The sequence below is a fragment of the Dermacentor andersoni genome, chromosome 10 (genome assembly GCF_023375885.2).
Source record: "Dermacentor andersoni chromosome 10, qqDerAnde1_hic_scaffold, whole genome shotgun sequence".
In the NCBI taxonomy this organism is placed as follows: Eukaryota; Metazoa; Arthropoda; class Arachnida; order Ixodida; family Ixodidae; genus Dermacentor; species Dermacentor andersoni.
The window spans coordinates 39403426-39430648 of NC_092823.1; the positions used below are offsets into that span (position 1 = coordinate 39403426).

General features: G+C 46.8%; 1 protein-coding gene across 1 annotated transcript; it reads right to left on the reverse strand.

The window, feature by feature from the left end:
- Nucleotides 1–9867: 9867 nt before the first annotated feature.
- On the reverse strand, nt 9868–25402 carry LOC126519308 (uncharacterized). Its single transcript, XM_050168933.3, has 3 exons — nt 25246–25402; nt 19565–20469; nt 9868–14000 (listed from the first exon to the last, which is right to left on the reverse strand). The coding sequence occupies exons 2-3, from the start codon at nt 20447–20449 to the stop codon at nt 13917–13919; spliced, it is 969 nt and encodes a 322-aa protein (XP_050024890.1). The 5' UTR covers nt 20450–20469; nt 25246–25402; the 3' UTR covers nt 9868–13916.
- Nucleotides 25403–27223: the final 1821 nt, after the last annotated feature.

The window sequence follows — 27223 nt, forward strand, 5'->3', positions numbered from 1 at the left end:
TTGCGCTGCCAGTGGACATTGTACGCATGCGCTACTGTCGCTGAGCTCGTCGCTTCGCGCCGTTATCAGGCACTGACCGGCCGGCCAGTCGATGCTGGCGCGGTGCTGCGAATGTAAACTGTAGTGTTCTACGCAGATGTGTAAGTTGGCTTTCCTGCAGTGCATTTTCGGTGCTCACTGACGAATCAGTGAGACGTAGAAAGCTTCGCTTTAAGACTGCTACATACGCCCTGCTATACCATGCGAAACGGAGAGGGATCTGGCTGTATTACTATCCCGTCCACCAAAAAACTAAGTTCTCGTGAAAAGTTTGTCCCCTGATGTTTAGAATGAAGGTCTTGTGAGCTGCGAACAAGCACCTAGCACCAGAGCTCATGGACAGGAAATGTATGGTTCAGTGAAACTTGCCATGGTCGTTGAGTCTCTATAGCGTTATGCTGCTGAGTGTGACGTCGAAGGTTCGATTCCTGGTTAGAATGGAATTATGAAGCACCAATTTGCAACGCCACGAGCGCGCCTTTAATAAACCCGTGAGATAGTAAACCCGGAGTTCCTCCACAATGAAGTCTCTCTGCGGCTATGCTGGTTCGAGACCTTAAACATCATCAGTCAATCAAGGTGCAAGAGCGCGAAATTTGTATCGTGGTGTAAGAAGTGAGTCTACAATTGTTGGGCGTGCTAATAAGAGCATGGTGCTAACAACCCGTATTAAGGACACGACAGAGGAAGTCCCGAAATGCGACATAAATATTCGTGGCGAACCGGACCTCTTACATCAAGATGACGTTCGTGTCCTACGCAATAGGACAGCCTCGTTTAAACGAAGCGTCGGACTTGCGACAGAAATCACTGTCGTTACAACGAAACACACGTTGTCGTGACCACCGGACATTTCGTCGATGTTTTCACCATCCTATGTTGATACATCACGAGGAAGAGTTGGTGGAAAAAACGAAGCACGAACCAGGAACTTTAATTGGTTGTTAGTTCGCGCGTGATGTTTATCGACCACAGGATTAGTCGCTGCGTTTTATGTCTCAAAACAGTGTAGCAAGAACGTCAGCGGTGTTTGCCAGGTACCCTCTGCCCTTCTACTGCGGTCCCGTTCGCACAGTATCCCACATTGCAACCGTTTTCTATATCTAGATATGGCAAAGATATTTCTCGTTACCACATAAGATCGTCTGCTGCGTATTTCGACTGGGAACGTTTTTGACTAAACGTCATCGATGACCCCATAAAGAAAATGACAGACGATCCACGCGCGAGCAAGCGTAAGCGCTCACGCACCGTGAGCAACCCGTGAAGAAAAACTAGTAATACCACTCTTGAAGAAACGATGGCCGCCTGTTAATACCACGAAATGTCGCCCCTCCCCCTCTCTCGGCTTTCCTTAACTCGAACATTATTTTCGTCCCTATATCGCAATTCTCCCCGGCACCCGAAAACAATCCGCATAGCCTTGAGCTGCAAAGTCAGCACAGAGCTTGTCAAAAAAAAACTGCGACGTCAGCTTGTGGTACGATAAGCACCATATTTTCTCTTATGCGAGATCCCGGCGCCCAACAAATTAAATCGCCGGGGCGCCCTGTAATAAGCACGACCTACAGGGTTAACTTGCTCGGCGACCTGAGGGGTTTCTTCATGTATGTGCGTTTGCTTGCTTTTCCCGAATGCTCTTGACGTCACGTCTAGGGATACCATACAGGTTAGTGAATGGATAGGAAGGCAAGAGAAAGGGTGCCTCAACCCTTTGATTTAAAAAAAAGCAATCAAGCAACTGTTGCGTTCTTGTTGTGCAGCTGTTGTCATGGCGTCCAACACCTCTCTCTCTATCCGAACGGTATTGAATTGGATGGGCTCCAGAACACTTTCTGACACTATGATGCTGTCACGCTGGCCACTTGCGTCGCTGGCGAATAAAAAAAAGGAAGAAACTTTTCTTGCGCTAGTTGAGTTTTTCAGCGGCACCTACTTGAGTTCCCAATTTCCCAACGTTCTTCTGGCAATTTTTTTGCGCGCTTTCATTTATTGCACCCTTATTCTTAGTCCTCTATCAATACTGGTTGCTTTGCAAACAGTTCCTTATACTCCTTTGCACTGTGCTTTTATTGTACATTCACTTGTATTTCTGTTTTAATGAGAATATGTTGTAACTACTGCTTTATCACAGTTTCATTCACTTGTACTTCTGTTTTAATGAGAATATGTTGTAACTACTACTTCATCACAGTTTCAAGGGCCTACAGTCAAGTCGCTTAAACCAGCGCTGACAGTTATTTCCACACTGTACTTCACAGTAAAGTTGATTTATTTATTGATTGATTTATTTATTGATTGATTGATTGATTGATTGATTGATTGATTGATTGATTGATTGATTGATTGATTGATTGATTGATTGATTGATTGATTGATTGATTGATTGATTGATTGATTGATTGATTGATTGATTGATTTGCGATTCTGCTGGGCTGCTTCTTGCCCGAACCCAGGGTTCACTCTCTCCCGGTTTTCTTTCAACTGATACTGCAGGTAGGAGCACGAAGTAGGGCTTGTTGTGTTTGTCTCTTTGGCCTCTCCGTTACGCAAGCGCCCTTAAGAACGTCGCGGACGGCTCGCGTTCACCAGACGACCTTTCTCTACTCAGCTGCATCGTCAGCCATTGGCGAGGAAAAGCGAAGCTTTGCCTACCACGCCGCTGCAGTTCCAACTCGGGCGGCTGCAGCCATGCGTAGCTTGCTTACGGACGCCCTAACGAGCGAGTTGGAGCTATATTACAAGCGCCTGCGGCATTGAGACGCGTGCTGTGGCTAGAACACGCAAGCGTATCGCCCGTGTGCTCAACGATTCGAATGCCACAATCGGACCGCGTGGTCGCAGGCGCTTCTTTTCTGCACATGTTCCTGTGGGTGGGCAGCGCAACCCGGACGAAAGACGAGAGGAAGTACACCATACGAGAGCCCATCCAGCAGCCACAGCTGGCCAAAGCCACTCGGCGAGTGACCAAAAGTAACTCGCCGGGAATCACGAGGGCTCTCGCTCTTTCATCGCATATACCGCGATGCATCGGCTCGATGGGACCAGCGGCCACACTGTGGCGCGAGAAATCACCGGAAGCCATACACTCTGACTATCACGTTTGAATAGTTGATCACCGTACGTGGTTAACTGTACGCTACCACCGTCATATCCGCAGCCTCTCTTTCTCTCTCGTTCCTCCTTTCCCCTACACAGATTAGCGACGCCAGAGACAAAGCTCCTCCGGCCGACTTCTCTGCTTTTCTTCCAATAAAACGTTCCCCCTCTCTCTCGCTCCTTATCGCTCGATGTTCACGTTTGTCAAGATGTGCGACGTTGTGCGACACAGGTCTCAGACGGTGAGAGTTGTGTCGTCAGCGAGCACGGCTCGGAGGCTGCGACGGTAAGTATTGCAGCGTACGAGGGCGACACTGCGTGCGTTTCAAAGAAGCGTGTACTTACTTGTGCTTGGCAATGTGGTGGCTCCAAATGTCAGATCCCGTTTCTGTGGCTCTGATATAAATCTCTGGCTTGGGATAGACCGAGGCAGAAGCTACCTCGCCTGCTTCTGTTCTCTCTGTTCCACAGAAAAGAGCAAACAAATCTGCTTTTCCACTTCTTCACTCTCCGTTGCTTTCTCAGCCTAATGGAAATATTTTTCGTTCGTCACGCGCGAATAATGGCCAGTCTGCGCTTTTCTTTGGGCAAGTGCGGCGTCAGGGGGACATGTTGAAAGGCTAGTTGGCGCTTGCTTTGGGACTTAAAACAGCGCAACAGCTCAATCCCTGTGAAAGGCGCAAGGACAAACCTCACGGACGCTACAGATAAGCGTCACAGATTCACAGACACAAGTCGCAGGTAAGCATAACACATAGAGAAGTTGTTTGCAGCGCATGTGACTTGGCGTGCATGTGTCTCTCATTGGGGTCGCGTCGTGTCGTTGCGTTGCATTAGGCCCTTAAGTGTGACGTCGTCGATGTGCGTAACGCCGAATGCTCCGCAAGCCGTCTCCGCCACATCGTGTCAGTTGGAGCAAGAAATGCTGTGACACAATCGTTGTATGTGTGTGATATTTTTTATTGAAAATAATTCCTCGATTTATGTACAAATGGTTCGGCAGGTAGCACACCTACGGGAACACACTCCCGATGCGTTCTTCTACAGGGCTTGGTGCAAAAAAAAAAATATACAGAGAAAGATTCATAGTAGGGCTTGTTCGGTACAATAGAGCGAGATGGTACATGCAGGCACGGTATCTCAGGGAATCATAGGTGACATTCTTTCTTAATATATCTACACTCTAATACAATGCTCAAAATGCGAAACGATCACTTTGATGCCAGGGCTGCGGAGTGAAAACGAGCTGTGCAAGTGAGTCACGTGACCAGGTCCAACAGCGGAGTTTCAACTATAACCTATGGATGGCAGACGAGAAAGCGTTCTATTTTACGCCCAGCCGCAGTGCATGATTAATCTGTGTAGATTGCAGCTCATTACCTCGCTTCACCCGAATTTCCAGAGGTGGACGAAAAAATTTCAATTTCCGGTCAATATTTGCCATGCCGTGTGGCCCGATTAGCAGGCATTATTTTGTAGCGGTGCCAGAAAGAAGGTCAAAACTTATGACGGGCCGGCTCCCGTAATGAAAACATGTTTTATCGCGATTGCTCGCTAAAGACCACCGCGTGATTGGCGCAAAACTAAGTACAGCTGAAAGGTGAAGCCCTTTATTCTGGTTACCACAACATTTCGCAACAGTTTAGCGCTGATTCACTCCGAAGCCCTGGTGGTCAACGCTATGCACAGAGACAGGTGCCTACGCAGGCAGACAGTCTGGCAAAAGTTAGCCGTCAACGCTAACCCGCTGACTAGCGCTAAGATTGGGGAGAAACATGTATTCACACCTCTTCTCTTACGAGTCGAGAAGAGGCAAAGATTGTGGTTCCGTGAACACACCTCGGTGGAATTTACAATCGCCAGTGTCTTAACGCGAAACGTCGAGAGAGATAACTCGTTATAGAAAGAGAGATAGACAGAGAGAATGTGAAGATGTAAGGATAAGCACACCTATATCACACCGTCCTCAGATGAGTCGTCGACGAGACTTAAAATGAACCGGATTTCCCGCTCGCCGACGGGAGCCACGTAGGATCACGACAGTTCATGCTGGGAATCATAAATCGGGTTTCTTAGTCTTACACTTGGGCTCATATATGAAAAGAAGCGCTTGCAGAAGAAGCAAGGCGGTGTTATCAGTGGTACTGTGCAAAAACTTGTTTCGTTCGGTATTTTTCTCGCGTTCTGAAAATGAAAGGTGTCATTCGGGCGTTTCGCTAGTATTGAGATGTAACGTCCAATGCCCTCTGTCTCCCACGCGGATAGTAACTTTTCTAATTTCGCACTGTCCTTGACGAAACGGGAGTATTATTGCGAGTACCGTGAAAAATATGGACACGTTGGATGTTAAGACCCTTTCTAGCGCTCTTAAACTCGCAAGAACGGAAAATCTCTCTCAGCAAATTAGTTTGATATTTTTTTTAGTAATAAAGCTGATGAGCAGCAAGTTTTTTTACCCTTTCTTTCGAGTAGTCGGCGTTCCTGAATTCAAATATTCCATTATCACTTGTGCAAAGAAAATGTCAAATACTTTTTTTTACGTGATCGTCGTAGTCACGGAAGCGTACCACCTAAGGCGCTTGATACTAATGAGGCTACCGAAAGCAAAGTGCCCTTTTTCGTCGTGTGAATATGACCGCCGCTTTCGGTATGAACCGCACAGGACAAAGCCGAACTGCAATCCACGGCTGTCGAAGTCATTTTACCCTCACAGTATTGCTTTAAAGTAATTTGAAAGGCTCACCAGGCTTTTGTTTGTATTATCATTTCTGTGTCCGTAGTTCCTGTGAGCTAAGTAAATTTTAGCCACGAAACACCAACCAGCTCGAACTGCCAGGTTGTTAAGCTCATTTTCCGCAGTACATGTATCACTGTCTTGCTTCCTCCTGCCGGAGATCCACCAGCGCTTCTTAGATAAACAACCTGTCTCGTTATCTATGGTTATCACGCCCGAAATGGGCAGGCTGAGACGCGAGCGAGCGAGTGAGCTAGCGCGCCCACACGCACACACAAACACACACACGCGTACACCAAGAAACAGAAATGTTGAGCCAGTAGATATGGAAACTGCACACGTTTCTCTAGTATAACACAGGGAAACTGTAACACTCTTTCTCTAACTCATGGGCACATAGTGACCCTCGTGTGTATTGTTTACCATTCTTCCTTTTTTTTTCACACAAACCTCACTATCACACTCGGACGCGTACTCGTATATACTCTACGTGAAACGTAAATGTGACCGACGCTGTACACAACATTGCAGCCGTTTACACGACTGACTGAGAGCACATGACACTCAAAGTCGTCGTTTAGTTCTTGACGCGACAAGGTTCGTTTAGATACAGACACGTGCCGCATTCCTCCGCCATCTGCGACGGGTAGAATGCTAAAAAGGAGACTACCACCCCAATTCCGTGCACAGTTCAATGCCAGATAGGTTTGGTCTCACCATATTAGCTTGTTTGTAAACGTTTTGTCGTTTACGGAATAATGGAGCAGTCGAGTTGGTGGTGCCACCTTGCCATCTTGTAGTGCAAAGTATAACCAGAGAACACAGTTTTATCAAGCGACAAGCTATCCACTGCTGTAAAGCGCCCGCAGGAACATATGCGCTGACACACAGCCTTTTCCTGTTTTTCTTTTTTTGCTATTTCGGTCACATCAAGAATATCCATATAACACAAGAAATGTTTCTAAATATTGGAGGAAACGGCACAAGATGTCGCTAGCAGCGTTGTTACTGTCGTCCAGATTTCCAGTGACCCGGCATTCCGAAAACGGCAATACGCCTCACGGAGAGGCTAGAATTCTTTACTATTGCAGTTTACAGAATGCCGGAAAGGGTATGACAGCAGTAACTCTAGTAACTACATGTGGCGCTTTGTTGAGTCCCAACGCGTTTTGAAATGTATTGTATCCCACGGGTGTTTTACACCGAGGGAACAAAGATGGCCGCTATAGGTACATCAGTGCGGCTGCCCAAGTGTGCGCACAAGCACCTAAATAGAAGATGGCGGTTCTGGTCACATTTCTCCATGCTCTTATCAAACTTAGTGTTGCGGGATGGCACCACCAACGACGTTGCTCACATCTTCGTATCCGATACTTCGTAAATTGCAGCAATTACAGGGGTTGCTTACAGGGGTTGCTTATGTTTTCATTACGTTGTTCGCATCTCTTTAGTGAGCTTAAAAAAAGCTTTGAAACTTATTCACTAGGACTTTCGCCACAATTGCATTCAAGACATGAAAAATTATTGAACTGCTTATTGAGGAGCTTTAGGAGGGACCTAGCTGTTTCACGCTGACACATTTACTTCACCCAGCACCATCAGCTGACCGTTAAGATTATCTCGTCAAATATAAGTTAGCTATCGTCACCTCATAACCATAAGCTGATGGTTAGCACCAATCTGAAATAGTTCTGTCCCTCTATGTGCAAATCACAGGACCAAATACGTCGATATAGAAGGTCTAAGGTATCATTCCGTGAGCAAGTGGCTCGTAAAGACACCTTCTTGGTCGGTCGGATTAGCCAGATTTACTTTCGCTTCGCAATTGTCCAGCACATCATCATCATCATCATCAGCCTGATTACGCCCACTGCAGGGCAAAGGCCTCTCCCATACTTCTCCAACTACCCCGGTCATGTACTAATTGTGGCCATGTTGACCCTCCAAACTTCCTAATCTCATCTGCCCACCTAACTTTCTGTCGCCCCCTGCTACGCTTCCCTTCCCTCGGAATCCAGTCCGTAACCCTTAATGACCATCGGTTATCTTCCCTCCTCATTACATGTCCTGCCCATGCCCATTTCTTTTTCTTGATTTCAACTAAGATGTCATTAACGCGCGTTTGTTCCCTCACCCAATCTGCTCTTTTCTTATCCCTTAACGTTACACCTATCATTTTTCTTTCCATAGCTCGTTGCGTCGTCCTCAATTTAAGTAGAACCCTTTTCGTAAGCCTCCAGGTTTCTGCCCCGTACGTGAGTACTGGTAAGACACAGCTGTTATACACTTTTCTCTTGAGGGATAATGGCAACCTGCTGTTCATGATCTGCGAATGCCTGCCAAACGCACCCCAGCCCATTCTTATTCTTCTGATTATTTCACTCTCATGATCTGGATCAGCAGTCACTACCTGTCCTAAGTAGATGTATTCTCTTACCACTTCCAGTGCCTCGCTACCTATCGTAAACTGCTGTTCCCTTCCGAGTCTGTTAAACATTACTTTAGTTTTCTGCAGATTCATTTTTAGTCCCACCCTTCTGCTCTGCCTCTCCAGATCAGTGAGCATGCATTGCAGTTGGTCCCCTGAGTTACTAAGCAAGGCAATATCATCAGCGAAGCGCAAGTTACTAAGGTATTCTCCATTTACTCTTATCCCCAATTCTTCCCAATCCAGGTCTCTGAATACCTCCTGTAAACACGCTGTGAATAGCATTGGAGAGATCGTATCTCCCTGCCTGACGCCTTTCTTTATTGGGATTTTGTTGCTTTCTTTATGGAGGAGTACAGTGGCTGTGGAGCCGCTATAGATATCTTTCAGTATTTTTACATACGGCTCGTCTACACCCTGATTCCGCAATGCCTCCATGACTGCTGAGGTTTCGACTGAATCAAACGCTTTCTCGTAATCAATGAAAGCTATATATAATGGTTGGTTATATTCCGCACATTTCTCTATCACCTGATTGATAGTGTGAATATGATCTATTGTTGAGTAGCCTTTACGGAATCCTGCCTGGTCCTTTGGTTGACGGAAGTCTAAGGTGTTCCGGATTCTATTTGCAATTACCTTAGTAAATACTTTGTAGGCAACGGACAGTAAGCTGATCGGTCTATAATTTTTCAAGTCTTTGGCGTCGCCTTTCTTATGGATTAGGATTATGTTAGCGTTCTTCCAAGATTCCGGTACGCTCGAGGTCTTGAGGCATTGCGTATAGAGGCTGGCCAGTTTTTCTAGAACAATCTGCCCACCATCCTTCAGCAAATCTGCTGTTACCTGATCCTCCCCAGCTGCCTTCCCCCTTTGCATAGCTCCCAAGGCTTTCTTTACTTCTTCCGGCGTTACTTCTGGGATATCGAATTCCTCTAGATTATTCTCTCTTCCATTATCATCGTGGGTGCCACTCGTACTGTATAAATCTCTATAGAACTCCTCAGCCACTTGAACTATCTCATCCATATTAGTAATGATATTGCCGGCTTTGTCTCTTAGCGCATACATCTGATTCTTGCCAATTCCTAGTTTCTTCTTCACTGCTTTTAGGCTTCCTCCGTTCCTGAGAGCTTGTTCAATTCTATCCATGTTATGCTTCCTTATGTCAGCTGTCTTACGCTTGTTGATTAACTTCGAAAGTTCTGCCAGTTCTATTCTAGCTGTAGGGTTAGAGGCTTTCATACATTGGCGTTTCTTGATCAGATCTTTCGTCTCCTGCGATAGCTTACTGGTATCCTGTCTAACGGAGTTACCACCGACTTCTATTGCACACTCCTTAATGATGCCCACAAGATTGTCGTTCATTGCTTCAACACTAAGATCCTCTTCGTGGCTTAAAGCCGAATACCTGTTCTGTAGCTTGATCTGGAATTCCTCTATTTTCCCTCTTAGCGCTAACTCATTGATCGGCTTCTTATGTACCAGTTTCCTCCGTTCCCTCCTCAGGTCTAGGCTAATTCGAGTTCTTACCATCCTGTGGTCACTGCAGCGCACCTTACCGAGCACGTCCACATCTTGTATGATGCCAGGGTTAGCGCAGAGTATGAAATCTATTTCATTTCTAGTCTCGCCGTTCGGGCTCCTCCATGTCCACTTTCGGTTATTCCGCTTGCGGAAGAAGGTATTCATTATCCTCATATTATTCTGTTCTGCAAACTCTACTAATACCTCCCCCCTGCTATTCCTAGTGCCTATGCCATATTCCCCCACTGCCTTGTCTCCAGCATGCTTCTTGCCTACCTTGGCATTGAAATCGCCCATCAGTATAGTGTATTTTGTTTTCACTCTACCCATCGCCGATTCCACGTCTTCGTAGAAGCTTTCGACTTCCTGGTCATCATGACTGGATGTAGGGGCGTAGACCTGTATTGGCCAGCACGGTTTCTTACTAACACGGTTTCTTACTAACAGCTCTAGCGTACAAACTAATTTGTGACAGCGGGCCTAGGTCCTTGCGTGACTTACATATTTCATTCTTGTTTTGAGATAATTCATCCTTCCAATGTTATTCGTTTCTAGCCAGGCGAAAACGTACTCGCGCCAAGTCCAGTTACCTTGTTTGTACGTTTTCGCCGCGTCCCTGATTGCTCTCCGTATCGGCAACGAGCTTTCATTTAAGCACCTGTTATCATATCCAGCAGCGTCAGTGTGACGGCTGTAACCCTTCATGTCCGCAAACAGCCGCAGCAAATGAGCGCATAGATTTGCTAATATACCCGGGAATTTACATCTGCTACTTCGACAGGATAACAATCTCAGCCGTCTACCCGCGAAGGATAAATGCACGACACACAGCATGCCTATTTACAGTATCACCTGCGGGTAACTGACTCGGCCACAATTTGGCGTAGGCACTAGCCTTGATGATGCTGCTATTGAGTCTCACGTTGGTCTCTAGGGTGAAGGCGGTGGAGATTACAACGGGGATCACCAACATGCGGGATGACACTGATGGTGGAACAGGGTTGTTTAGAGACAATTTTACCAGGCCTGCCATGTTTATCACCGCAGGCTCTTCGCAACAAGCAGTATCCATGAGCTGCAACCAGTAACGCGAAGGAACTAAATGCACCGATAGCCTTAATTGTCTTGGTTAGTTACTGTGGTTCTTGTTAGCTCCTCTTGTTCTTGATCCGTAACTACTAGATAATTCTTGCTTTTCTGCGTCTGCGCACAGGTCACTCAATTGCTAGGACTTTAGTTCTACTATATGCTGATTCGAACTGTTCTGCCCACTATCTTGGAACACTTTGAGAACTAAATTGGGTCGTCTAGCCTACATCTTAACTGCGGGACACTGACTCAGGACGTTTACGGTAAGGAATTCAGAAATTAAAATTTGCGGTTCCGTTTGTCTTGATTATATGCACCTAGATTCTTTCATCTGTATAGTCAACTATAGCGTAACCTTTCTTCAGGAAGACTTTAACCATGCTTTATTGAATGCACTGCAATCGCACAGGTTAAATGCAGCATCATACTATACAGCCCATTAATTTAAATATTGACGTCAACAGACAAGCAACGACTACTCGCGACATATTTATCGGCAACTGCAGAACGCTAATCTAACAGTTAAGCTCTCGGTAAAATTCAACGGCACAACCTTTGTCTTTTCTAACGTTCTTGTTTAATAATTCACTTTACTAGTGTTATGAAAGTGACTAACGCAAGCCAGAACAAATTCAAACAGGCTGCGTGAAAAGATCACTTTGTGTTCTTCAAGGGAGCTAGCCACGAGATCAAGCAGACAGAGAGAGCATCTGTGAGGATGCGACAGTGTCACACTCGAATTGGCCTATAGTATAGATATTATATCTTCGGAGTGCACGCACCATCTTTCATAACCGGGATTACACCAACGTTCACCTACGAACATCAACAGAGGCCAACTACGAAAACATGACTACGCCGCTAAACGCAAACTCCCTCTAAGCAAGAGCGCTGTAAAGGGTGAAGACTTTGTCGCCTGCTCTAAAGTATTTGAGCGTCCTATCACTAACTTTTGGTGTGTGTTTTTTATTTTTTTACTGATCTAGAAAAATAAGCATTCTATTTTTCGATAAGGGCATCGCGGAGGGTTCAAAGCTGACATTTCGTCCAACACAATTCAGCACTTCTATGAGAGTGTTAGACTAAATCTCTATGCTCTCTCGAAAATCGATACGGGGACAGTGACGGCTGATGGGAGTCGCCGAGATCAAATAGGGGACCGGATCGTGCCCGCCTTCTTAGTGGCTGCACAATCGCATAGTGACAGCGCAAATGCTACTTGCGCATACACAGAGGTTAGTTGGTGTGGGTGTGACACGTATATTGCATCGGCGCACCGCTACTAATCGAGTTCTTGCACCTCGATTAAAGTACGCTCAGAGACGTACTCGCCTTTCGCTCTGAAGTTCCTCCCGTACCATTTTGTACGAGACGTACAAAACACATGGCGGAGAAGTGCACCCTTTGTTACAGTGGAAAGGAGCGTTGATAGGAACTCAGGTGCGCCGATCGTTCCTGTCTCGGAGAGGTTTGGCACAACAGAACGTTGTAGAAAATAAATTGAGCCCTTGACATCTCCATAATACCCGTTTGCAAAATTTGAATGACTTCGTTTGACTAATTAAGAACTTTCAAATGGGTGACGCTTAGATATGCTGCGGACAGCTGTTTCAAGTCTGCTTGAAACCTACGTCGTTTTTGTCGGTTCACGTATCCGACGAGCACGCTAATCTGCAGTAGGAAACAGAGATACGTGCTAATAATAGGCCTAAGAAAGCACCATTCACATTCCTATGCAGTTTCAGTGGAACAACTGCCATACGCTGTGTTGTCGCAATAAATTCAAACGCTAACTGCCGAGAACGACTCGAATGCGTTTTTGCATTTATGGGTCGGCATTCATTTGTAACAGTGGCCTAATTTAGACTCCGAAGGATACATTTTAGAATATTCTGTGCTTACGAATCAGCTACGGAGTGAACACAAGTTGTAGTTCTATGTTATCTTGCTCAAGGGACTTCCTGATACGTAAATTTTGCGCCCGCGTTTCATTGTATGCTGATGGTCAAGTTTCTTTCAGCACACTTGTGGAAGCAAACGTCCTCCCCGTTTTCATCGTGTCCTAAGACGCATTCATCGTTCCCGACATTCAAAGGAAAAACGCACCAAAACACGTTCTAAACTGAGCACACTATTTGTTCATGCTTCCCGTTCCCTGAGGCTTAGTTCTAAACCTTAAGCAGTCAAACTTTTCAGTTTTGTCAAGTTCTGGGGACTGCACATCGTAAATAAGAGTTCTAGAAAAGCCCAATCACTGTATAACTCGTTTAACTTAAAGGCAACTCCGATTGGTGAACGACTATGTTCCCATAGATGGTAAGTCCTGCTCATCCCTAGTGAGGTTACTTCACAGTTCGCCTTTACATATTTTACTAACGTTGAAACTACGTCCATTTTTTTTGTATGTGAATGCAGCTTACAGTAAGACTTCTTTTCATCAATGTAAAAATCGCACAGCATTGCCACACGTATTCACAGCTCATCCCTGCCATTATACAATAGAAAATCTGTATCATTAAACAAGTGCCCGAGCAGGAGGAAAGCTTAGCCTAAAGCACTGATTACAATAGATCTCATTATACATAGAAGTCTTCGCCATCACTGTGCAAACAGTTCACCACTGAAATTTAGACTCCATGAAACGAAGCTTATAGGATTTGCACCTCACACAAGACACCAGGCGCATGTCACACGTATACCTCGAAACGGTGGGGGAGCACACATGAACCGGCTATTTTGCTGCCCAAGACAAGGTCTTTCGGAGTGATACGCCACGAGGAAGGAGCATCACCGCCAACCGCAAATCACTTGGCACGCGATATTACATACAGCATATATGGCTTGATGGTGACGTAGACCATACTGACGTAGCGGCTGGTCATCTCTGGCGAAGGTCTGCCTGTGACGACGGGAAAAAAATCAGTGGCCTGCCATACTTTTCTTAAAGGCCGCGTGGTGTCGCTTGCGGGCACTCAGGAGATGATGGCTTTTGCGTTGCGACTACTGCGATTTCAGTTGGTCCAGTTCCTCGGTCAGGCTGTCGTCAGCGAAGCGACCAAACCTCGACCTCGTCGCCTTTCCGTGCTGCAACGAAATCAACAGAACGTGTTGGGCTTAGCATAAATCCTTTTGGTATGCGAATGAATAGCGCGAAACAGACAATAGACCAAAAAAACGACAACTCTTAGCAATGAGTGGCAACGTAACTGTGACCAAAAGGTGACCTGTTCGCGCACAAGACGAATGCTCGGGAATTGTAATTTCGAGAAAAACCCGGTAGCAATTGCGTTTGCCATAGTGGGAGATAAAAGCAAATGAAAAAGTAAGAAAGAGAGGAATAGAGAGCCATAGAGTGAAAGAGAGCTAATAAAGGAAATGCAGGCAGGTTACCAAAAAAAAGAATGGGCGATTAAGCCTGTGATGACTGACTTCGCCAGTTGCAGTCTGGACTAGCGTTCCAGCTTGGTACCGGCCGCATTTTGTTGGTGCTGCTAATTGTATTTTTGTAAAAGCCGTCCCTCAGTTGTAATGGCAAAAACTTATCACTGAGTCCGCTTATACTTTTGTGCGAGATCTCGCTTCCTAAATGAGCGTACAATGTGCAATGGCTCCACGGACTTTTTTCCAACTATTAACGGTGCCAAAGAAAAAAGCTTGTAGAAACAAGCACTACAAAAACATATCCATCTCAGACTCGTGCGCACAAGTTAAGCAATCGATGCGCCAGCAGAGAATACATAAGGCTAAAGATGTACACCTTGAAGAAAAGACTTATAGCACCGTTAACCATGAACCTTTTTTCACAAAAAGAAAAACAAAACTCATAACGAAGAGGTGCGTCATGATTGTTTTCTATTGGGTGACACATATGTGAGACTTTTTCGTGATTGCCGTGTGTCGCACATCGCCCATGCCACGCAGGTACACGTCATGGTCCGTGTGCTGTTTTAAACGAAACGTTCGAAATTCTATTTCGCCACAAATAAAACAGCACACCTTCACCTGTTCCCATTATGCCGTCGCGTGCGTCAACCTCTTTAGCGCGGTGGCACGCCACGACAATCAAATGGTACTTCCACGACCACAGCGACGCTGAGGGAATAGAAGTCAGCACTCTTGTCTGACGTGCTCGCCTTCATTTTTTCCTCGAGATAAATACGCGAAAGGAGCTTACTGGGGTTCCGACCAGCACCGCCATTTGTATACTTATATTCAAGCGAAAAAACAAAGGGCCGAAATACACGAAGCGGGCCAAATCCCGGCCATTGCCTTCATTATGAGCGCGTGTAGCGGTGAGGCCCAACCCTCCATTGTCTTTCGGCTTCGTTTTATCGCAGCACAGCACACGCCAAGCTCAGAGCGAAGAGCTGAATATCTGCATTCAGGTCAATCCGAGCTCCAGCCCAAGGACCCGCGTCGCGTGCCGCGCGCGACGCAAAATAGCCCAGTCACGGCAGGTGGTCATTTCGCAAACGACCAATGGCAGTGCCTCGTCGGGGTTCCGCACGTGTGCAATATTGATGCATGGGATCGACGAGTTAGGCTTAGCAACGACGCCGTGGCTCTGCGTTGCGAAATCTCGAGTGCTGCCGAAAATGCTTTGTTGCCGTCCTCTGAATGGAACGATATATATATATATATATTTTTTTTTGGACGAATGGGTGTTTACCGAGTACGTTGGTAAATGGCACCGCCATTATTAGGCCTAGCGCTGTAGATTGCGAAACAAAGGTACTCCGCAATGTGTTGTTGACAGTTCTACGCATACACAGTTATTGTCCATCGCAGCGACAACCTAATGGAGGGGAATGGAGGCTGCACGCGTGCATTACGCCCTACTACACGAATAGACACAGCGATGTCGAATCCTATATGCATGCGAGCTGCATGAAGCCTTTTGATAGGTGCATTAATAGCGCGAAGTAGACAAAAGAACGACACGTCTTAGTCTTCTTCCGTACGCTGGCGTTTCGTCGGAAATGCATTACCAAGCCCGCAATCCAAAGCTTTCAACTTATGCGAAGTTGTTGTTGACAGATTGCTCTTTGAGTGCATAATGGTACCGCGCTAGACCAATAAAACGACACAAGATTTCGCAGTGAAGTTCCTGCAGCTATTAGACAACTTTATTTACGCTGACTAATCTGGACGCATGCTGTTAAACAGTCGCAGGAAGTGAGCCACTATACCAAGGCCATGAGATTTCCTTTAGCAAACTCTTGGGTCGTCAACTATTTCTTTAGAACCGCGTTCAAAGAGACGTACGAAGACGCATGGAAGAGGCGACAACCTCGCCACCGGTGTCTATTTTCCACGCGGCATTGACAATGTCCGTCTCGTAGTTCCGAGATTACTGCGCTCAACCGGTCTATCTTTAGTCTCCACTCTTTCTAACCGTGGCGCTGCCAAAGATAGATGCGCCGCGCCGAATATCGAGCGACCGAGCAGACGATAGAAAAGGAAAAGGCCCGTCTCCAGGCAAGAAAAAGAAGTAAATAAAGCGAGCGGTTGCCTTTTTTAGTTCCACCGGAGCAAACTAATGCGCACATCGAAGCGTAGCTCGCGGCTATCTTTCGCAGACACCATTCCGACGCAGTCTTCTCTTCAATCAGAGACAAGCTTTTGCTAGCACAGAATTGCCAAAATGGTCTTTTTGCCAGCGTACAAAAAGAAAAAGAAAGAAAGACAAGCAGGGGCCTTCGTACCACCGCTGCAACCGAAAGAAGGAGGAAGTAATTCTTTTGCTCGACGGGCCTGGTTTGAACGTCGATTCATCGCCTAACGCTGGCGGGAGACTCTCCCTGCGCGCGTGGACAATGCGACGCTATTTAGAGAGGCGAGACGTCTCGGAATGGAGTGCCCTTTGTCGTCATCGCCATCATTTCTAAGCGCCAGGCGGCCCTCCCGGTGCGAATCGAACGCATCCGAGAAGACGCAGAAGAATAAACGAACACTAGCAAAACGCCGTAGCGTAGCGGTCGCAACGGCAAAAGACAGAAGCGAGGAGTTGAGCGTAGCAGTGTTTTCTTAACCGTTTTGTTGAATAAGAGATGAAGAGGAAGGTCGCGGCAATCACGGGATGTTGTCGCTTCGTGCGCGTCTCATATCAGTATCGAAACACGCCAATGGTTCGCAGCTCCGCTCTCGCAGTCGGATGACACTGCGCGTTTACAGAAAGAAAGAAAGAAAGAAAGAAAGAAAGAAAGAAAGGAAGAAAGAAAGATAGAAAGAAAGAAAGAAAGAAAGAAAGAAAGAAAGAAGTAGGAGGTGGTGGTGATGAATGCAGTTCGTACAGACACGAGAGTAACGTTTATTCCTGCATCGTTGCCTTCTACGAAGGGCGGTACTACGCAACGCGACACGTTCCCAAAATAGCTTCGGCACGTCGATATCCTGGAGAGCGCGAAGGGGCCAGGGGGTTGGTGGAGACGGGTGGGTAGCTCACGCTGGTCTCCAAACGTCGGGACAACAACGCTCAACAACCAGAGAGGGTAAGAAAACGCGAAACGTAATCATCCCTTGTTAAGCAGTCACTGAACATGAATTTTAAAAAAAAGCCACACGCGAACTCTAAAACGGGGCTCTTCTTTTACAAGGTTCCCGCTTCTGAAGTTATTTTGCCGCCCTTCCTCTCTTTTTGTTGCAAACCTCCCGTCTTTCCTACAAACTTCCTTGGCAGGAGGGAAGGGGGGACGATGGAGGGGGGGGGGGAAGGGGTCGGCCTGACGTCCATTGAACATTAGCGAGCGTACGACCTTCCACAGAAACGAAGGAACCGCTCGTATTCGCTTTCAGGGACACGGGATGCAGAGGAGAGGGGACAACGCAGAAACCATGAATGGAGCCGCCTCCTCATTGGCCGGCGCTGCCGTGACGCATGCTGCTGACGCACCAAGCCGGCGCCCCTGACGTCACGCCCGCGGCTGCTGCCGCTGACTGCCATGATCGCTTCCTCTGAAGACCTTTCCTTCCCCTCCCTACCCGCCCCATCCCCAAATACATAGACGGCCCCCTTCCCGTGGGTGTCTCGGCATAGGAAAGGGTCGAAGCTTCGCTCTCCGCCTTGCCCCGACCGGAGCCGTCGGATTTTTTTTCGGCAGCCCACCCACGTTCCCGTCGCCCACGCTTTTTCCCAGCGCTGCGAACGGTGGCTTCGTTCGCAGCGGTGTGGATGCGTACGAACTTAGGAAAGGTCGTCCTCACGGGCACCACCTGTTTCGACACTTTCGATACGCCTCCACTTCATAAGCTGCCCCGTCGATATTTTTTGTATCCATGAGAGTGTGGATAAGGAAGATGTAAAGCCGGTTTTAGCTGCGGCCAAGAGGTGGGAGTAGTCCACGCACAGCTTTTCCCTTTCACCTTTTCCTTTTTTAAGAGACCATGAATGGCCACTATTCTCATTTTACACTTCTAGAGAAGAAAAAACTTACGGCGTGATAAATTGCCCATATTACACGTGTGGAAGGGTGGCCGGGGTGGGGTCTGGTTCTTGCATCGCTTTTCTTTGCCGCTTGACATGACTGATTCGAGCTTGGCACGTTGTAAGCGAAATAGAGTTGCTAAAGAAAGGTTTCGTGCCGGGACGTGACCGCGAGGCTTCTTTTTTACCGGACCCTTCGGCTCCTGCGATTTACATTGCTGATGTCGCAACGCAGCATGCAAGGAGAGTTACTAACCGTCATCGTGCAAGAACACTGTAACCCACACGCGCACTACAAAGCAATAATAGGGCCATAAATAATCTGTTGCAACAAAAAACTGCTAAACATTCTGCAAGTTTCGTCTGGCACTGAGCTTGGAGAAGTTCTTGGTCAGCCATCTAGTGAGCGTTTGCCTGTAGAGGGTACTTTGCCACTGGGTTGTGCTTATTGAGGTGAAGAAAACTCAGAAACGCAAGGAAACAGCTGAAGCGCGGTATTTATGTGGCCTTTACAAGACCCGGCGGAATCAGACCCCCTTGAAAAGCAAAGCTTGGGTAGAAAAAGGTACTCAAGGCTACAATTTCATAACGAGCTGCGTAATTAAGACTGACTTAAGTGGAGCGCATGGACCGGGTTCCAGTACTGTACTATAAGAAAATCGTGTTTTCTTACAAGACGCAAACTGAGCAACTGAGGCAATACCATCGCTGGTTTTAACGCCGTGTAGGTTATTTACTTCAGAGCTTATTTTCCGTGAGAAGTGTGTGCAGCTGGAAAGTGTCACCATGACAAACTTTTGCCTCATGCGTGGATCTAGCCGCAAGTATTTCTGTGCTTTCCATACGCATACCCTAAAAACTTCTGTACATGAGCGATTTAGCAGGGAATGCTGCTTCGGTATTTGTTCCAGACGTGAGAAAGTTTATGGCGCTTACAGATTCGAAAACCAAATGTTCAATTATTCTCACAATACAGCAGCAACTGATTAATTATTCATACGTAGGGGTTCATATTAAATGTTCTCACATACTTCATATATTATTTCTGGGAAGCATGTCTCGCTAATGTTATATTCGTAAGTTATTTACGCATACAAACTTTGTTCACGCAATACAACGTAAGTGCAGACGATAAAGAGAGCCCTCCACTCTGCAATTCACTTAAAGATGATGATGGTGGTGGTTGTGGTGGTGATTGTGATCACTAAACTAAAAGGGGTCTCACCGTGGCAGCTGCTCCAGATTTGGCTCCTCCGCGCCAGAACGTTGGCCTTCTGCTCTCGGCTGTGCCCACAGGTCGGAACATGGCGTACTCCTTCTGCCCGCCTTCCTGACTGACCGGAGACGGACGTGCACCCGCTGACGATGTCGACGAGGTAGAGTCCGTCGGCTGCGGAACCGGAGGTGACGTCACCGACGACGAGGGCGCGTGCTCAGACGCAGTGGCTCCTTTGTCGCGGGGCGCCGTCAGTACCGCCACGTTAGGCCTAGTGGTGGTGCTCGTCGCCCGCCCGCCAGCGGACGCTACCGTGTACTTCTTTGCCGTCTCGGACCTCTTCTCGGAGTCTCTCGTGACGAAGACGCCGGCTTCCGACTTCTTGCTCAAGTAGTTGGCGAGGAGATCCTTGAACACGGCCGCTTCCTGCAGTTCTTGTTGCTGTTCCAGCTGGGCCTGCTGCCGCTGCTGCTGTTCGGATTGCGCCTGGGCCTCGTACCAGTCGTAGCCGAAGTTGGGAGACGCGCCAGGCGGGAACTGGATGCCCGTCGCGCTGGAGTCGTACTCGTCGGCGTAGTCGTCGTACTGCGGAGCGACTGGGGGCACGACCACGGATGAACCTGCTCCTCCGTAGGCGTCCACTCCACCGGTCCATGGAGACGGTAGGAATTGACCCCAGTCTGGGGAGGACGCTGGGGCGCCAAGGTTCATGTCGCCTCGGAGCAGCGCGTAGTAGTTGGGATCCGAGTGGGCGTATTGGCCTTCCGAATAAGAGGCTGCGTTCCTCTGCAGACGGCCGTAGACGGGGCTCGAGGGATACGACGAGACGCTTGCGGCCAGGGCGCACAAAATGGCGCCGACGAAGGCCAAGATGGCGTCAGCGGATGACAGCATGGTGACCCTACGACGTCGACCTGTGATCGCGGAAGGAGAGGGAGGAGAATGAGATTAGTTACTGCGGCAAAATAAGGATACCTTGAAGTCAATGTAAATTACTCGCTAAATAAGAAGATAGTATAGCGTTCGTTACAACATACACGTGTACAGCCCGACTTGACCTTGCAGTACCAGCATACACTCGCCAAAAGCTAAGTAACAATAAACGAAATAAGTTTACGCGCACCAGCCAGTCCATGCGTACACGCCGTGCGTATAAGCAGAAAAACAATAGAAATCAGAACGTGCGATACGCGCTGAATGCTTCCCTAGGATACATAATCATTCTAGAAGTAATATCACCAGCTTTCTTTCTTTTTCCGCCTATCTGCAAATATTCGAAAGCACACTGTCAAGTAGAGCACTATGGAGATGTCGACAGGAACGAAATTGCGAGCGCAAATTACGTAAAATGCACAGTAATTAATCAGCAGGGATTGATTGAAGCGGCAGCAGGTTCAGGTCCAGTGCACGCGTACACCCATTAGTCAAGATTTATTAAGGAACCGTCAATCGCCATTCCGCAAGCTGTTTACTCTTTTTCGCGCACTTGCGGAGAAGCCCGAGGCCCAAGCACTACGAAACAGCTTGCCGCCTTCACGGCGCCCAAGGCAATAATTACAAAAGCAATTCGCCTTTTACCAGCTGTGTAAGTGGTTCATGCTTGTAGGAGCTTGCTAAGGACAGTTTTCTTAAACCGAAACAGTACTTATTTACTGGCAGCCATCGCCGGACTTAATGGGGAACATAAGTGCTCACGAACGTATCTCCTTCTGTTATCTTTTCAAGCGACAAAACTGCATCGCAGCAGCGTCATTTCGCATTCAAGGAAACCAGGATAAAGACAACTATTTTACGCGTAATAGCCACCAGCGAGACTGCTACGCTCCAATGCCTCCTTTGTTATTTTGTATCAGTGAGTTCCATAGAAAAATGGCCATGAAAAATTTCGCACTGGAGAAACATGAGCTGTTTGCAGCATCACGCTCTGTTTGATAATGCATGGAAATGAGCGTAACACCGGCAACGCCTCTTCACTACGGTGGTGTGCGACGCAGTATTATAGATCTGAATTATGTGAATTCATAGCTGCCCTGTCATGCGGGTGTGTTCCGGCATAAGGCGTCAAAGGCTTTTGAGGGACCGTTTAATGCTTTTGAGGTGAGACATTAGCTCGGCATCGTCCAACTTAATAGCATTTTAGGGGTGCTGTGATGGGGAGACTAGCCGCTTGCCAAGTGCTATGCTTCCCTACTTAGATATAAACGAAAGTGAGCATGGATATTTACGATCTGCGTAACATTTCTTATTTTTTTATTTTGACGTTCTACCGTAAACATCGTTTTGTCTACTACAAATGAAACACAAAATTTCTTATTTTTTATTTTTCTTGTTTAGTCGCTGAAGTTGTTCCGGCATAGCGATACTGTTCCTGTGGCCTTATGGGAATATGGTCCTTTAAAAGCCGTTTATGCGGCACTCAACGGAATGTAGACGTTAAATAATTCCGTTACACTACAGCAAGTCTATGCACTGCCATTTCTTCTTAAGAACTTGTCTAGCCAAATGCATGGTCAGTTCGGGATGCGGTATCGTTTGTTTGTTTGTTTGTTTGTTTGTTTGTTTGTTTGTTTGTTTGTTTGTTTGTTTGTTTTTACGGGTCATCACGCGCATTTTGTTGAGGAAAAAAGTTATGTTAAATAACACGTTCTATCCGTTCTATCCAGTTGCGGCAGGAATGACTCAACAATGACTTCCCTTCCTGCGTAGTGTACAGGTATATGACCTCGCCACTTATGATACGTATAACGCCGGTAGGCTGCACGAAGCATGCTGTCAACCGCGTACAATGCAAAGACCCAGACACACGATCAAGCAAAAAAAAAGAAAAACCTAGCCGAGAGCTTTTCAGCGAGTGCTCAACAAGTATCCCCTGACGAGAAATATTGTTTCGGACGGGCGTTGAACGCAGACGCCGACAACGGACACTCGCAACAAAAGAAACATTGTATATTCTTGAAAAAAAAAACTGCGCCCAGCAGAACGTGCTTCGGAAGAACAACAAGAAAAAAAAAGGGCGCAACGCTGCGGGCCGACGCAAAGTTCACGTCCTCGACGCTGATTGGTCTGCGAGCGCGAAGCGTTGCCAGGGCAACGGCCATGCCCGGATAACAGGGTTTCCTGGGCACATTCGGGACGCGGACGGGAATTTTAAAGCAGCGCGCCGGCTTCGAGGAAACGCCATCGTGAGAAATGATCCCGGAATAAGTATGCCTCCAGTGACAGCATGTCTGAGGCGAAATCCTTCTGCATTTAGGCGTAATTGCATATATTATCAAAGCGACAACCCAAGTGTTCTAAGATTGAAACAATTGTCACAGAACAAGAACTCCTCGAAGAAGCAAAGTCTGGCTGAACACAGACTACAGTCCGATGATATGTTACTTTTGCAGACTAAAAGTGTATTGATTGCTTTGACAATGTGTTGTAACAATTGTATTTGTAACCGGTACTGAAATGTTCGTGTTATCAAAGAAAGACAGGCTCTTGACGCGAGTCCTTGGAATGGGTAAATACATGATATTCCAATAAGTTTCCCGCTTTGCCCGAATTGCATGTGTGCCGCACTTTTGCTCACCAGCCAACTGCGTCAGCAAATGCGTCGAAATTGATATATCTTTTGGCAGCAATTTAATTAAGCCATGAATACAAGTCAGATGCGACGAAATGGAAAAAAACATGCTGAATATTTTTTTTTTAAGAATGCCTTTTTAAAGCAATTGTGCGATGGTAAACATGAACAGGCAGCTAAATGATCGAGTAGCGTTCTAATAAGTATACTAATGCCTCTACACTATCTTCATTTACCAAGTTATTCGGTGAACCGATTTACTTTCAAATCATTCCTTATAGTAAAGCGTTCGTTAATACTCGGTGTCAATTTCAGCGCAGAGATCGCAAATGAATCAAAACTCACACAAAGAAACAAGTTTGCAGCCTTGGTGGGGCCCGGCGACTAGCCACGACGGCGAAAGGTCATCAGACGCGGATCAAGCCGCCATGGTACCGAACCCAGAGTTTCGTAACAATCAATTTCCGCGCGCAATATAAGGACTTTGACATTCGTTCGTACCCATTCACTGCAGCATCGTACGTCAACGTGTGCGGTCATCGAAGCAATATAAATTTGCTGAATGTGAAAAGTTGCCTTAAGTTCTGCGAAGAAAGAAACGTGGTACATTTTAGCGTCGGCAATAAACGGACAGATTTGTTTTGCGTTGAGCATCTCATACTTCTTTCGCCACATTGTGTTCTTGCCAGCATGATGCCAGCTGCTGGGTACATGTTTGCATTTATAATTTTTATCTGAAAATTTATAATCGCAGTAAACGATCGCGGTCAGTAACTGTTATTCCTGTGTCTCTCCTCTTTGTCTTCAAATTCGTGCAACGAACGTTTGTAGTTTTCACTTCGCGTTTCTTGTACACGAAAATTGACACACTTTTCAACTTTTTTTAAGGCAACGAACTACTACATCTCCCGTCCTACGAGTAACACAATAGAGCAAATGTTTCTCACTGTAACGTCAAAAGAGCTTTACTGTGAAAAGATAAATGAGCAGGCGTATCATTAAGCTCTGGCACTCAGCTCGGCAGTCCGCTGTTTCAAATAAATATTTTTTTTCGCGAACATCGCCAACGTCTGCCACAAAATACCGGTTGCACCTTTTGTGGTCCCGCTTATTTTGATCACTCGCTTACGTTTACCGGTTATAATTCACTCTAGGACTAAGAAGTACCATCTACACACAAAATAAAACACAGTTCAGAGGAAAGCACACAATATCTTCGCCCTTTTTTACTTCGCTTTCAACATACATAAAAAATACAAAGAGCTCATTCGAAGCATCAGGCATAGTTTCGAATACGTAAATTGAGATATTGAGGCTCCATTAACTATATCTATAGGATCGATGAAAACAATCAAAGCGAGGTAAATATATTTAATCCAGCGCAGAATTACAAGATGTGTATACTTTCTGCGTGTTTTTACGGAGCAGTAACGCGTCATTTTTCAATCGCTAAACTTAGCTTTCGGTATCGCACAAGAAAAAAAAAGGAAGATTATCTAAAGAATTCACACAAACTCCTCTGGGAGTTGTCTAAGTATGCGTAAGCATTGTACCACGTGCTCATCTCCACGCAGCCTGGTGTCATTATCAGTGTTATGAAACATGATCTGACCAGTGTGAATCTTTATCAACCCCTATCAGCTATCAACATTATCAGAGTCCAAGCATTATCAACCCTTATCCGTCAGTATCAACCTTATCGCAATAGGTACGATTTTTATAAGCCCTCATCTGTCCTTATTGATCTTATCGGACACTACCCGACCCTTATCAGCTCTTATCGGTGTTATCAACCTATCATACTTGATCCGTCTCTTATCAACCTTTATTGGTGCTTATTAACCCTATCAAAATTGATCTAACAATTATAAGCCCTTATTGATCTTTAGCAACTTATCCACACACGTCGAACCACTATCAACAGTGATGAGACCCACATAACGCCTTATCACTCCTTATCACCCTTATCAATTCAATGGCTGCTTATCTGTTGGCAGTGCGCGACGTGAAGCACATTTCTTTATAGCAATTCGTCTTACGTAACAGACGGATGGACGAATGGGTTTCCTCGTTTGGTAGTCATAGAAATGCTTACTCATTTAAAAAGGTACTTGACACTCACCGAATAAACTCGCCTCGGAAATCGCAGAGCCGATGGTCAGCGAGGTACAGATGTGCCACCGAGCACCACACGGCAAACAGAAAACCACGCACTGATCGCGTTCGCGTTCAGAAGAAGAGAGGTAGAGTTCCCGCACCGACGAACCGGCGGACCACGATCAGGCGATCCAACGAGCAACCAGCGACGCTCTTCAAGTGGCCCCTGCGCTGCGGGAACTTAAATACCGCCGGCCCGAAATGTCACGCGCGCGATGCACCTCGGGAACGAGCTGTGCCAGGATCCTCGGCATGAACGGCGGCGTACGCGCACGCTTTGCAGAGAGGAGGATGCCGCGTCCCTCTCATTCCCTCCTCCCCAAACTTTCCCGACGTGCCTTTCTTCCTTTTCCCCCCAGACACCAAGCGGACGCTCTTCCCTCTTTTTTCCCGACGACTCCGGGAGATGCAATTCCCTTCTTCCTCGTTTCTGCCCCAGCGAGTCTACCTCCGCCGTCAGATTTCCCCAGCACGCCTTTCCCGACCCTTTCCCATTTCCCCCAGCCTTTGCCCTGCCTTCCCTGTGGTCTCTCGGGCAGCGACTGCTCTTCCTCCCCATTTCCTCCCCCTCCCCAGTTTCTCTTACTCTCGCTTCTCCTCGCCCGTGACGTCACTCGCGGCGCGTCGCCGCGCCGCGACCAATCGAAGCTCGCCGTCGCGGTGGCGCTGCAAGCGATCGAACGACGCAAGGTGGCGGTGCCGGCTTGCAGGCCCGGCCGGCGTGGCTATTTTTGGAAACGGGACCGAGCGTCGTTTTGCGCACCCCGTAGGAACTGCGCCGAGCGCGTGGGCATGAGTTGGCTGGCACACAGAGGAGACAGAGTGAGAGGCGGACGAGGCGCAGGAAACGAATAAAAGAAAATACCGATGCGCACATCCCCGTATCACCGTACCGCGGAGAGCTGTTTATGTTTCGCGCGGCTGGCGGTTGCTGCTCGAACGCCCGCAACGCCATTTGTGCCTCGAATTTCGTCTCCGAAACGAAAAAAAAAGAATAATAAAACAATGTGCAATCGGTAGGTCTCAGCGACGGAAAGTTGCGACAACTCGCGCCATCCGGGTGGCCGAGCGGAGAGGACCAATTTTCTGGGGCTATTTCGGCCTGAGGGATGACAAGCGAGCGAGCTAGATTTTCTTATTGCCGACTAGAATGCTTTTCTATACTCCTGGGAGCTTTGCGCGATCCGTGTCAAATCCGACTGCAACCGTAATGTGGACGCTTCGCTGCAATATGGTTTAGTTTTGCAGAAGAAAAATGATCCTTCCGTTCTTACTCATATAGCGAAGTTATTTTTAGGCTTCATTTGTCCCCAACTCCGGATGGGCGAGTGTTTTCTTTTTTTCTTCAATCGTCTTCCTTTCTGTACACGTTCATTAGGATGTCTCGCTTGAAAGACAATTCAAAGAGTAGTCGTTCCACGCGCTCTCAGTCAATCGATTTTGTGATCCCTGAATATTTTTTTTTCTGAGTCATTCTTTTTCTTTTTCATTCGTATCAAAATCTTTCATAAGATAATGAGGGGATGAACGTCGTGTCATGTTTGCGAGCTAATAACAGTGCGACATCATCGACTTCCCATTCGAGTATCTGAGAGTGTAACAGACCGATATAACAAGAAGCTCATCATAGCGAAGGAACATCTCGTACATTCCTAGATCGCTACGGCAATGATATGATAATTTAGTTAGTTAGTTAGTTAGTTAGTTAGTTAGTTAGTTAGTTAGTTAGTTAGTTAGTTAGTTAGTTAGTTAGTTAGTTAGTTAGTTAGTTAGTTAGTTAGTTAGTTAGTTAGTTAGTTAGTTAGTTAGTTAGTTAGTTAGTTAGTTACAGCCAATCACATACCAACAACCATGGAATCACTGCAGAATAACACGATACCTTCCCGCGGTTTGATACTGCATTAGTAGCATTAGATTAGAATTCGGCAAAGTACACTTTAGCA